This window comes from Alosa pseudoharengus, unplaced genomic scaffold (genome assembly GCF_046254945.1).
Source record: "Alosa pseudoharengus isolate Yale_2024_CS ecotype anadromous, Long Island Sound unplaced genomic scaffold, YU_APseudo_1.1 YU_APseudo_1.1_scf_17, whole genome shotgun sequence".
Taxonomy (NCBI): domain Eukaryota; kingdom Metazoa; phylum Chordata; class Actinopteri; order Clupeiformes; family Clupeidae; genus Alosa; species Alosa pseudoharengus.
Window position 1 is genome coordinate 18255045 of NW_027468640.1, and position 13931 is coordinate 18268975.

A 13931-nucleotide genomic window follows, 5' to 3' on the forward strand; every position below is an offset into this window, starting at 1 on the left:
TCAACATCCACCCCTGAACACAGTAAATACAGTGTTGAAATGGTCTGATCCACTCAGCCGTGTTTCCAAGTCCTTCACACTTAATCCCTGAACCTTCCCGTTATTATCTGGTCCTATGAACGCTCGAGAGAGACGCCCTTCCTTTTTCAGACAGCAGAGGGCGCTCCAGTAGTGCTTGGCCACCCTCACTCCATCCCCGATGTGGCTGTTCCCTGGCACGACTCCAGTGACTGTGAAGGCACGAAGGCAGTCCTTAGCCAGCTCCACCAGCTCTTCCTCGTGGACCCTCCACCTGCCCCTGTTAAAGGTGGGGTCCTGTGGGGCGGCGTTGGTCAGGGTGGAGGTTGCAAGCATGGCGTCTTTGGTGGACGTGTGGAACACCGGGAACAGGTGGCCTTTGTCATAGCCAGAGCCATCATAGTCTCTGTTCAGAGCCTGCTTCTGCCCACGGTTGGCTATGGGGATCTGGTTTTGCCCTCCCATGCACTCGAACTTGCCACCGTCAATCTATCAGGAATCAAGGGGGAGGATAGTGAGGTCACAGGTCTGGAAATGTTTGAATGTGGATACTGTAAATCAAGATTGCTTATTTGGAGTGTAGGATTTCTTTAATTGCTATTTATGTATTTATTTATGTGGCTTATTTTCCTTTATTTACATCTTCAACAGTGAAATAAACCACATAAAAACCCATAAACCACAACCATAGAGAGAGAGACGATTACACTAACCTGTGGCTCAACATACCAGCGATCGTCCCTGTTCATATTGATGTGGCTGAGATTATAAGCTGAATAGATGGGTATCTTGTTCTGAGTGTCATACAGGGTGGCGTAGAAGTACTGTGGACTCCCGTTCTGGTCGAGGAGGCACTGGCATATCTGCTGGTAGCGATCGCTGTTGCTGGGATCCGTCAGGACAGTGGGGCTCAATCCATTCAGAAAGAACTGGTTGCACTGGTCAAATGTGGTCACTCTGGCCAGAGAGAGAATGGGAAGAATGACCAGAGGGACTAAACAGGAGGTCTTGATGCTAAAGCCTTCCATCACCGTAGGACAACAAATAAAGACAGTGACACCATGTTGAGTTTGTCGGTCTTAAATTGTGCACCCTGTGTGATCACACCTGTGGGTGACAGGTGGGATCCCAGAACACTGGTCTCTTGTCCTTGTTTATCTCCACCTCTCTTGTGTGCAGTGTGTTCCCTATGTGTTACTCATTGATAGAGTGTTTTAGGTTGAGCCTGTGGATGAGAAAGAGACCAGGCTTAAACAGTTACTTCAGTTCTGCTGTGTTTAACAAACCACTAGTGTTCCCATTTCCACATTCCTAAAAGCTGAAGAATGTAATCTGTGTTTGAAAAGAAACATTATATATAAATGTATTTTTTATTTTTTATTTTGAATGAATGGATTGCAGATACAGGCTAATTTATTCATAAATGACATAAATGTGATTAGTTTTTTTTTCCTGGTTCTCCCTTCCCCATCCCCAACCTCAGCCACTCCCACCAGAACAAAATGTTTCTCAAACTTTACATAACATCGTTTAGTCTTTCTCAAGCCTGTTCTGTACAAAATGTATGTGTGTCTCAACACCTCTTTAAACTGCTATATATCCATGGTAGCCTGTAGCCTGGGTTTTCCCATGCTGCCTTGCGCGCGCAATTTAATTCACATGAATGCCTAGTTCCCAGACCCCGTCTCATTTGAGATGAGGGTATGACGTTAGCCAGGCTAGGTAGCCTGGGTAAAACCCAGACAAACCTGTTAGCAACTTTGAATATGCTCTGCAGAGCAAATTTGAATTGGCTAACATGTTCGTTGGCGACCAATCAGATGCCTTCATCAAGGTTTGCTGGCTGCTCCAGAGTCACACTTGAGTGTGACAACTTTGTAGATTTGGCCCCTAAGATGTGGAAGAGCTTATGTCAGATCTTCCTTCATGATTATTTTTAATATTAATTTTAGGAGTTCAGATTATTGTCTCTCAAATTATCTCAAGGTGTCATTTAAGGTGTCATACATTTTTCACTTATCTTTGGTATAGATTGTATAGAAGCCATGACTGGTGTCGGCTGTAGGTCGTTTTGCATGAAGATCTGTCATATTCGCCTAATGGTAGCCATCTTGGTTTTTCCGAAGACATTGATGATGTTGATGACGTCAGACACGACTAGCGACTTATGACTGGTTACTCAAAAATGAAGATGTAATGGGCAATGTTTTAAAAACATATATTTGAATACAATTAAAACCTCACTACCTCACTTCACTAAGATAACTCAAAAGTGTCTTGCTGGGTTAACTAAATACCATGGTTTTAAGTAAAACACCAACAATACTTATAAGTTAGTAGAACTGTTTGGGACAGTGTGTGTGTGTGTGTGTGTGTGTGTGTGTGTGTGTGTGTGTCTGTGAATGAATGAGAGAGAGAGAGAGAGAGAGAGAGAGAGAGAGAAAGAGAGAGAGATCACAATCTTATGTGCATGTTTCGCCCACTATGAACAATTGTTATATACTGTAGGGCAGTGTTTTTCAACCACTGTGCCGGGGCACACTAGTGTGCCGTGAGAGATCATCAGGTGTGCCGCAGAAAATTACCCAAATGTCACTCACTGGTCCAGAAAAGCAACTGTTGCATCAAAGAATTTATAACCACATGCTCTCATTGATTGTATGATTGCACTATTTGTGGTATGCAGCCAGACATTGTAAAACGGGGCCCGATATCCAGTATTCACAGAATCATCACATATCCAGTTCATAACAACAATTAAACTAGATGTACCGCAGAGCGGTACAAAATATGACCGCCGCCCAGTCCAGCACATGTTTTCCATAAAAATAAGTCACGCTGAAAGGCATATATGATTCTAACTCTCACTGAATTGCATTATGCACACTCAATTCTCACTGGTATCTGCTAGACAATAAGTAGCAAAACATGATTAGTTCATAGATTTCACATGTAAAATACATTTTATACAACCCCACCCCCATCTTGCCTGTTCATAATTCTGAGAAATTCTTGAATTGTGTGCATGTGTGCGTGTACATGTTTATGTTTATGTTTATGTGTGGGTGGGTGGGTGGGTGTGTGTGCGTGCGTGCATGTGCATGTGCTTGTGTGTTTGCCTGTTTATGTGCCTGTGTGTGTGCATGTGCATGCATTCGTATATATGTCTACTGTGTGAGTATGTGTCATACGTAGGATTACTGTGAATGTATGTGTGTGCGTGTGTATCTGTTTATGCACGTGTGCATATGGAATGGGTTTACATGACCTCCTAGGCCCTACAGGCCAGTTGGTGTATAGTAACATAAATTAATTTATTGTGTGGCCCCCCATGAACGGAATTCCACGAAACTTGGCGTGCATTCAGAGGGTGTCATAATTATCCTACACTTCCAATTTCGTGCAGTTTTGACTATGTTAGGTCACAGATACCTGCGATCATTTTTATTTTTTTGTGTTTAACTAGGTGGCGCTATACATGAAATGAGTGGTTATGGAATGGGTTGACATGGCCCTTTGAGATCAACATACAAAATAAAAATGGTCCTCCTAAACCCTACGGTTCTCGAGATATTCACAGAAAACTGTATCTGCCCTACCCTCCTTTCGGGGGGTCCAGTCCAGTGGGGGGGCTACAGATCAAAATGAAAAACGATGGTTCCATGCTATCCATGTGGGGTTACATGCCTACCAAGTTTTGTGTACCCCGGTCTTTCAGTGTCCTGGGAATCCTTTAAAAAAAAAAAAACGCGGTCATAATAAATAATAAATTAAAATAAAGAAAAGTCCGTGTTAACTTAGTCCAACTCAGTCCAATGGCAATGACATGGCGCACAGCTGCGTCTTCAGACCAACCCGGAGGATCCAACATTAACATAGACCTTCTGTAACTGACGTTAGTCTGACTTCAGTCTAGAGATCACTGGAAGCCTAGAAGCTAACCGTCTGAAGTCATTGGCGATCCCGCAGATCAGCTACTCGGTGGACCCCCGACAGCGACAGCCTGATGCTCCGACTCCGAGAGACTGCAGAGCTCCCCAATGTCAACGGTAGTTTTGAACGTTAGTAGCTGCTAGTTAGAAGCTAGTCTGCTCAATCCAGACTCAGTTAACGTTAGTCTGCACCAAAAATGTTGGTCTGCACAATCCAGACTCCAGGCAAAGCAGATGGCAGCTCGCAGGTCAGCAGCAGCTCGGCGGCCACAGCAGATCCCTCGCAGAGTAGACATTACTGACAGTAGTTCATGGGTGTGTATAAGATGGACTATGCATCTGCACAACTAATATTGGATAAAACAACATGAATATTCAATTTCTATGGATTCCTGTGAATATTTCAGTACCCAATATGCTGCATCTACTTATTGCTAAGGATACACACTGCAGCTAGAAGGTAGGGAAGTACCAAAGGCAGAGGAGGGGGAGGAGGTCAATTTTTATACAAATTAATTGAGACATAGTAAGTCCAAGAGTCCAAGCTTTCATATGGTGTTGAAACAATTGATTTAGAATGTTGGGGGGAGGTGGGGGAAGGGGGTATGTGTGCCGTGGAAGGCACACCGTTCCATATCAAGCTAAATCCCTAGTCAGTTTTCAACGTGGGAAAGACAAGAGAATACACAAAATTTAAATATAAAAGAAGGTGTATTGACATTTGTAAGCCAGGGAATGGCTATAAAAAAAACTATACTTTGTTGAAAATGCCCATATTTACAGTGAAAACAATAATTAAAAGGTTTTAATCAACTGGAAATGTGCCTGGACAAAGACCCATGGTTATCTTGCCCACACGCAGAGTATGGAGGATGGTAATGTGTTGAAATGGGTTTCCCCCCTTGAGTCATTTTGACTGAGAGGTTGTTGATTATGGGGCGTGCCCTGGATATATTTAAGGAAGTGGCCCTAGACTGACAGGTTAAAAAAAAGACCTCACTGTCCTGTATTGACCCTAGGCAGATGGGTCAGGCCCTTGAGTCGTGGATCTGCTCGAGGTTTCTTCCTATATGTATCTCCAATTCTAGGGAGTTTTTCCTCGCCCCTGTTACCCATGGGCTTCTCTCACTCTTTCTTTTCTTCCTTTCTTTCCTTTTTCTCTGATTGCCTACATTCTGTAAAGCGCCTGGATACATGTGTAATGTTTTGGCGCTCTATAAGCACAATAAATTGAAAATTGAGGTACATCTTTCATCCTGTGAGAGGACTTCCTGGTTAGTGACGTGGGACACCTGTAGCTGTGTTTGTGTGAAACCGCTGGCTCAACAGTGCGGTTGGTTTTGTTTTTGGCACTCGTGTGCATTACGTCCAGTGGACCGCAATGTGAGAAACTCATTGGCTCCAGTTTGCTGTCAGCTGAGCTATTCACACCCTGTGACATAACAGCAAAACACGTTGCTCACGTGCACAAAAAACATGGCAGACATTTGTTTTTTTTGTCAGCAGTAAGTGAAGAATTCTGAAAGGTTTCGGAACTAATATATGTTCAAATTAAGTTTTAGATTGAAAAGTTGTGTTTTATTTTCATAATCTTCGTTCAGTGAACACATACAACCAGCAATTTGTTTATTAGCAGAAATTTTGTGAATATGACGCTCAGGCCTATAAACTATAAGTTTACCTCCAAACACAAAAAAAAGAGAAAAAAAATCTCACTGGTTCATGCTCCCTTTTTGTGAACAAAGGGCTACGAGTTCCCCCCACTGGTCATGTTGTGCTCTGCATTGTAATAGAATCAGATTAAACAAGGTGTTTCAACACAGATTCCATGCTTTGTTCGTCTATGTGTGTTTAGTTTTGACCTGAAATGTTCAAAATATCATTAACCCTCCATTTGTGTTTGCAGTCAAATTTGTCCACAATTGACAATTATTTTCTCTCAAAAAATGTATTCTGACTGTTATAAGGCTCCATGACTTTGTTAACATAGGGCATCTGAACACACAAAGCAAATTTTCATCATTTTCAACAATTTGGGTGTTTTATTTAACTTTAGAACACCCCATTGTGTTCCCGGTCAAAAATGGCAGGTTATTAGAAATTAATGTGTGAGAAAACTGGTCAGTGTATACAGCTTCACATAACCCCCCCTTCACTCTCCCTTTAGGCTTCTATGCCAGCCCCCACTGGAATCTTTCCCCAATAGAATCTTCCCCTTTCTGACTTGCATAAGCTCAGGTCAACGAGGCCTGCAGTACAGGCCATAAATAGCAAATGGAAGTTAAAAACTGGTAATATCCAATAGAACAGAAGTTGATACAAAGGTCTATCACATTAGATATATGTGTTACAATGGATTTATAGTCATAATTCAGTGGTCATTTTTGACCAGTAACACAAAACCAGACCAGTTTAGTAAACATAAAACAAACACAACAGAAGGGTTAAAAGACAACATGTGCAGACCAACACTAGAAGTAGCAAAAGTGCTAACTTGTCAGATTATCCAAGATGTTTTTTTTATGTTACTGTAATTTCACTCATTTACAGATCAGATATGTTCATTTTATTTTATGAGGTTTATTCACATACACTTTTGTCTTTAGTATGCCATTTATTTGTGCCATGGTGAAATTTTTTTTTTATTATTGATTTTAGAACAGAATGCCATGCAAGGGAAAGTCTGTGCATTTATTTAACTGCTAAATTAACTCCTTTAAAGCATTTCATAGCAAATGTTTCGGTGTGAAATAGTATCCTACACATGATGTGACCATCACACAATACTCGTATCGTTCCTAAACACCTGTCTCATAATGCACAGGATATCCCTCTTTACAGCCAAGTACAATGCGTTTGGTAGCTGACTTTCCATCATATATGCATCTTGGCAAATGCTTGCCCTCTCGTTTTGATACGCAGTTGACAACTCTGAATGGTTGATTGCTAATCCTCAGATTGGCACGTCCTTGGTATGGAGTCCCTGCCTTGTTGCAAACAGCAATGATATAATTGGTAGCTTCTAGAATGAACGTATTTGCGTCTTTGCATTTATTGCCACCAGTTTTGGCGATGTGTCTACCGTTAATCTCACGGTCACACTTATTTGGTGCCATTTTTGAATCAACATGCTGATTGATGAACTTTTTGTAGTGGGTCAGCGTTTCTGGTGATGGTTGTGGAGGTGAGGGGTTTTTGGGGTGTTTCGGTTTGGAAAGTGCAGGCTCTGACGATGGGTTGCCTTTGACGGAGTGGGTGGTATAAAACAGGAACACCAGGACAGATAACACACAGAGCATGAGGAACGTCTTCATCATGAATCCTTTCGAAGACCTAAATGAAATATGCATTCACCTTAATGTATATAACTACAGTATAGTATGCAGTTTATATGAACAGTAGCAAATAGTAACAACAATTTGCCAAAATTAGTGGGGGTGATATGAAATGTTGGCATGAAATGAAAAAAAAAATGCTTACAAATGCCTGTGCTTCTGGTATAAATGTAAGATCAAATGTATCTGTGAGCTGTGGTGATAAGTTCGTTGTTTGCATTTGTCTTTGACTAGACTTTTACCTGTGCTTCAAATTACAGCCCAGGCCCCATTAGTGTTTTGTTAGAAAAAAGTTAGCAATTTCATAAAAGAACATGCACCTGGCACAGATGGCCTTGTTTGTTGTTGTTTTATTTTTTTTAACAAGTGTCTATGTGTAACTCTTGTTTTTTTTTTTTTAAAGTGCCATACAAGTAAAAAATTACGGAGCCCTCCGGGTGACATGGGGAAAAACAACATGGGTTAGAAAAAAAAAAAAAAAAGTAGTGGGGAAAAAAAACATGAAGAAGAAAAAAAAACCGATGCACTTTTGCGGGATCTCATTGCGGGATCTCGCAAAAAGTTTATCAGGTATCAGGGTGCGATTTGTAGGGGGGGATGGTGAGGATTTCCCCACCTCTGGTTTTCCTATCCCTACCTCTGCTAAATAATTTTTATCTCCGGTGGGGACAAGGATTAAACCCCTTGATAGCGATGAATGCAACTTAACTGCTAGCCTACTTAAACTCTTGAAATCTAGCGATCTTCAGTGTCAATACATCAGAGTAGGCTATTCAGTAGCCTTCTGGCAGACGGCGCATATTTCTGAACGTCATCGAGCACAAACACATTGTAACATTTTCAGTCCCTCTCAACATTTTAGTGCGGGAACTTCCGCAGGGAAAACAGCGCTGAACCAAACATGAAACGCGCTCAGAGCAGCATATCGTCTTACTTTAAACACCTATAGTTTGCGGAGGACGAACGAGAAAACACTCGTTTGATAAATCAGCCAGTAGGCTAGGCCTAGTAGACAAATAACTTACAGAAATAATCTGTACAGCAAAAACAAATGTTGGTGGGTATTTAAACTATCTAGCGGGTGTTTTAACAGCTGCAAGAAATAGAAGCTTATGGCCCATATGTTCTGGTTCGTAAATTATTTTCATAAAACTTCAAGTTGCCCTATAACTTCACTCTCCAAACTCTTCACTGCACTGTAGCCAATTAACTGACAGTATGATAGTAAGCTATTTATTTTATGTAGGCTTCAATAAACACATTTATTTTTTCAACTTTTACAATATTACGCACTTGGCTACTGAACGCAAATCTGCAGGAGAGAGAATGCACGCAGCCTACGCAGCTTGTAGCGCAATGTGTAGGCTATTTGTATACCAACTAACACTGTTAGCCAATTCACTAACTCAAGACTTCAGTGTCATCATATACAACATTTTACATAACAAATACAGAAAGGATGGAGGCAGCAAAGGTAGAGGAGTCATTTCAGATGGGTCAAGAACAAGGTGAATTTGTAGGCTATGTTTCTCAAAACGTAGTCCAACCCTGCATTAGAGGAGCTGAGCACACTCGCTGTTTAAAGTCATACACAACGGTAAACTAAAACTAAGCTAAAGGCAAATGTTACAAAGTTGGCAAAATTAATATAGGCTATTATTAGCCATGAAATTACTAGGCTATGAATCGTTCTTTCATTTTTTTTTTTTTGGGGGGGGGGGGGGTACAAACATATTCAAAATCATCCCCCCCTCTCCCCCCCTCTGTTTTTTACACAAATCGCACCCTGGGTATCACTAATACCTATTAAATAAATGTAAAGGACACAGAACTGTAAGCTCAAATTCAAAAACGTTTGAAGTCTACCCAAACATATGCAAAGGGAATATATATAAATTGTGTTGCATATAGCCAGCTTAATTAATGTCAATTTAAAGATTATGATTAGCAGTTTCTATGCATTTTTCCATTGATAGTTACAGGAAGCCACGTTGTTGTTTAAACTATTGTTGCTTCTAGCCCACGTTACCTCCAGTTTCACTTGCTGCAGGGACGCACACATTGCATGATCGATCATAAGCGTTCTATCTCCGATGTAGAACTCAATGTCTTGACGCCGCCGTTTGTAAGATCAGATCAAATAAGACGTTCTAAATGGAACGCGATGTAATTAAGCTGTTCCTTTCCAAGCGTCTTGGAGACGTACTGTATGTGTGCTGACTGGGCTATGTCTATATAGTTGATGACACCAAATGAATAAGTATGCTGCAAATGAGCAGACGTGTGAAGCACCGGGCATAACTTAATTTCGCGGCTACGTGGAGCAGTAGTAGGTTAATTGTTGAGGAGGCCCATAGTTTGAGAAAAGCTGCAGATAGGCAGAGAAAGCATAATGCTCTGAGAACAGTAGCCAAAGGTTTTCCTGCAGAAACAGGTGCCTTGGTGCACGCACCCCGCTTTCACTTTGACTCCCTGCATTGTGACAAAAACTGTCAGTCAGACAGTGAATTTTGGTTTACTAAATTAGCATAATGCGATAACAATTATCATTTCAATTCTATCTGAAATCTGCTCACTGCAGACGTTACAATGCAGACCCAAGCAGCAGCATAGCCTTGCAAGACGTACACTTTGAATTTGATCAGAGCGGCTCTGGTTCTTCACCTAACTTGATGTGATTGGCTGGATGACCGTTCAATCAAATCAACAGACCTATTTGTGTCTCTGTGTGTGCGTTTATTTCCATATTTTACTTTCAATTTAATCTGACAAAAAGTGTGGGGGATAGAATCGTAATAGAATCGAGATCCCGCAAAAGTGCATCGTTTTATTTTTTCTTCTTCATGTTTTTTTTCCACATTACTTTTTTTTTTTTTTTTTTAACCCATGTTTTTTTTCCCCCATGTCACCCGGAGGGCTCCGTAAAAAATACTCTATATTATATTATAATATAATATTATTATTGTTGTTGTTGTTGTTGTTGTTATTATTATATAAATGAGGGGGGGAAAGACATCTTCTGGCATGTGTAGTAGGACTATTTTGAATGAATATTATGGTAACATTAAAATGAACGCTGTGAGCAATAAGCACACACTAAACGAGTTGTGTTGATATTTGTAAAGCAATTACTTAGACGGGGATAAACATAAAAAATAATTATCAAAGATGTCATCAATGAAGATGACTTTTTTGTCTTTTATACAGGCATGCCTCAATTCTTTTGTTTCTTCTTAAAAAATAAATATAATTTTGCGACAAAGGGTTTGCTGGGGCCTTTGTGTGAAGAGCGTTAACATTAAATAGAAGCACTGGGAATATGAATAGACACAGCTTGTGTCAAGTCTTCCTGATAAATTATAAAAAAAAAAATTAGGAATATTTACTTAGTTGTGTATATAGTTGTCATCTTCCAGAGAGTATGTTCTGTGTACACAGAATGCCTGGTATTTAACTTAGTAACATTGTTGTTGCAGGTAGAATCGTGACCGTTTTAGACACACAGGGTATTAAATTGGTATACGAAATCTTCCACTGTGTTGCTTTAAGTAAGAACTCATATTTATGTAATGTCTTATGTATAATTTAAGCAGTCTGCTCGCCATTTTCATAATCTTGTCATCTATGACCTGCCCCTGTTTCAGTATGACCTAGGCTCTCTATGAACAGTGCAGTCCATGATTCTAAGACATTACACTTTGTTGAATTCATCTAATTGCTTATCATCATGGCCCTCTAACAATCCATTTACTGAGGGTTCTTCAAGTCAGAAAAATTGAAAAAATTGGACTCACCAATGTCTATTCTTTGTGACCAAGTTGCTTTAGTGCTGCAGGAACTGATAACTCAAGGGTAGAGTGTATTACAAACAAAAATGATTAAGTATCTTTTGCTCTGTTTTTATCCCTGCCTTTTGAGAGTGTGCAACTGTCTTTCACGCCTTTGCTTGATGCTTCTTCTTTTCTTAGAGCAGAGCACAGCAAAAAAGTGTGTTTACACATGTGTTTACTCTGTGTGTTGTACAGTATGTGACTACCCTGTTTGTGTATTGTGTTTCCTGTGTAATGGCATCTTGGAGTATGTGTGATTCGCTATTAAACTTTTGATTGGACAACTGTGTGTCTCAACAATCGTTTAAGTAACCAAAATTTTGATTTGTAACTGTAATTGATAATTACATGTGCACACATTTTCAAACATGAAATGCAAATCAAGCTTTTATTATACACAAATGACTGTATAGGTTACATGTATTACATCGTCTTCTCTGAAAAGATTATAGGGATGCTGGCACTCAAGGCAATGTCATCTTAGCGACAGACCTGAGCATTGTTTCCTGGCACCTGCCCTCTGTAGCCCTCATAGTGAACAGGCAGACACTGGTTGGCTACGGCATCGCATGCCACCACCACCGGGTGTTGCGACCGCTGCAGACGCCGAATTCTGCAACCCTTGCGAGGGAGCTTCTGGCTCCAGACGGCGTAGACGAGAAACGGCCGCCGGCTGATGCATAGGTTTTGCTGCAGGTTGACGCCGCTGCCTCGGCAGATGGACTGGACGGCCATCTCGTCCGTCTTCTGGAGGAAGGACTGGAGGGGGACTCTACCGCACAACCTCCTGCTGTACAGATACCTGCTCCATAACTGCTTGTTGTTGGTGTCGAACTGAGCGCCCAGGATGTGCTTGCGCATGAAGAAGTTGTAGCCGTTGTTGTTGTTGGCAGGCATGCACGGACGCGGGTTGAAGTCAACGCCCATAATAGCGCTGGTGATGTTTTCGTGGTGATTGCCGTTAACACAGGTCAAAGGCAAAACCACGGTGAAGATAAGAGAGGCAGAAAGCACAAGCTTCATTTCCTTCTCCTTTTTTGGATAAAAAGAATATAATAGTAATTTGTGCTTTTTGTCTAAATAATTTCACTATTGAATGATTAAAAAGTTTCAAATAAAGACAAAGAAAATGTAGTCCCAATAACTAAAATGTTTTCTGGTGATAGTCTTATTTTATGACCTGTTTTGGCAGTAGTTGGGCACTTACCTTATGTTTGCCTTAGTTGTAATGAATGTATTCTGACAGACGTTTTCCTACAGAGCTTGGTATGGTTTAAGTACATGACAGGAAAGGGAGATTGCATTTGTCATCACAAGTGATTCCTCATTTTTGATTGCATATCAACTGCCAAAGCCCCACGTCCCCGATAAAGTTTGTGCCAACACGTGAGAAAATAGAGTTAACCAGTGTTTGCCAGCACTAGAATAGCATTGTGCTGGACAAGCTATTAATTTCAACAGTATATTTACCTGAATGTTTTCAGGGTTTGTACTTTTTGCTTTAAATGCAGGGCTCGAATTACGTGGGAGCCAGAGGGAGCCGAGCTCCCATAGAGTGAGGACTGGCTCCCATGAAAGCAACAAAGTCAAAAACCTGAGGGGGTCTCTCATATCTGAAGGTCTGGCATTGTAATTTAATCTTAAACAACCGCTCACTATCCATGCGATATCTTACCATTAAAGACGTTAAATTAAAATATAGGCTACTACGGGACGTAGACCTACACTATGCTCTTGAACGCAGCATGACACTTCACCACCACACCACTAGACTATATATGAGCAAACCGTATCGATTTGACAGCACTCGCAAATCTGAAGAAGTCACCCTGCTTTGATGTGAGTGTTTTGTCTATTTGCATAGGCGTTTTTGGGCTAGCCTACGTGGTTTGATACATGTTGAAAAGTCCTGTTTGCTGTTGAACTTGCGATTCACCTATTCTATGTTGATCGACAAAGCCATAAATTATGGCCCATAATCAGAGTGCGAATTACCCCACCATAATTGGGGGGTACTGCTCCTTCACTTACCAATCCACACCGTGATCGCCAAGTGCAACATGTGTTGTGCAACACATAAGGTCTAAATATGCAACAAACTGATAATCAGTAGGCTACAGAATATCTCATCATTCTTATATATCCTGTCGTCTCCCTGCGGCCTGCTCACGGCTTTCATCCTGTGCCTCTCCTGTCTGCTGAGCACCCCTTTCATTAACACATATGAACAGTGTATAAAACCTAACTGCACCTACATTTTTAATGTAATTGTTTGTAGATCTTAGTGTTCTATAGTGTTCTTAGTGTAATATATCCTTACTCTTTTAGCACCAAAAAAGTGCCTGATGTCTGTGTGCCCTTTCCTTTTCCTCATAGTGTCTCTTAGAATAAAATAAAATCTAAGATAGTCAGGGTTCTCAGATGAAACTATTTATCGAACTAAAAATATGAAATTATAGAATGTAAAAACAATACAAACCAATTAAAAACAAATTCAAAAACTAGCACATAGCCTACTATTTAGCCTAGGCTACTTGGGTCTTTTTATGTTTCCACAGGTTTCACTGATGTTATGTAGACTAAGCTACATCAGACCCTCTTGTGCATACATACCGTATAATATAAAAACACAGGATCTGTGCCAAACTAATTTCAAAAGGGCACAATAATTTATTTAAGATAAAAATGAGGTGCATCAAAAAACACAATTCTTGAATTTTGATATGGCTGGGTGCTAAAAGTGTTCCAATATAGAAACAACACATGCAAAATATTTTTCCAGTACATTATGATTTAGGGGTGCCACCGCACATCTG

At 40.6% G+C, this 13931-nt stretch overlaps 2 protein-coding genes across 2 annotated transcripts; both read right to left on the bottom strand.

Annotated features, from left to right (window-relative positions):
• Positions 1-1054, bottom strand: LOC143127032 (endonuclease domain-containing 1 protein-like). Its single transcript, XM_076288335.1, has 2 exons — positions 732-1054; positions 1-507 (listed from the first exon to the last, which is right to left on the bottom strand). The coding sequence occupies exons 1-2, from the start codon at positions 1044-1046 to the stop codon at positions 1-3; spliced, it is 822 nt and encodes a 273-aa protein (XP_076144450.1). The 5' UTR covers positions 1047-1054.
• Positions 1055-6576: 5522 nt separating this feature from the next.
• LOC143128000 (ribonuclease-like 3) lies at positions 6577-11159 on the bottom strand. The gene is made up of 2 exons (XM_076289687.1): positions 11080-11159; positions 6577-7283 (listed from the first exon to the last, which is right to left on the bottom strand). Exon 2 carries the CDS (start codon positions 7265-7267, stop codon positions 6749-6751), a length of 519 nt encoding a protein of 172 aa, XP_076145802.1. The 5' UTR covers positions 7268-7283; positions 11080-11159; the 3' UTR covers positions 6577-6748.
• Positions 11160-13931: the final 2772 nt, after the last annotated feature.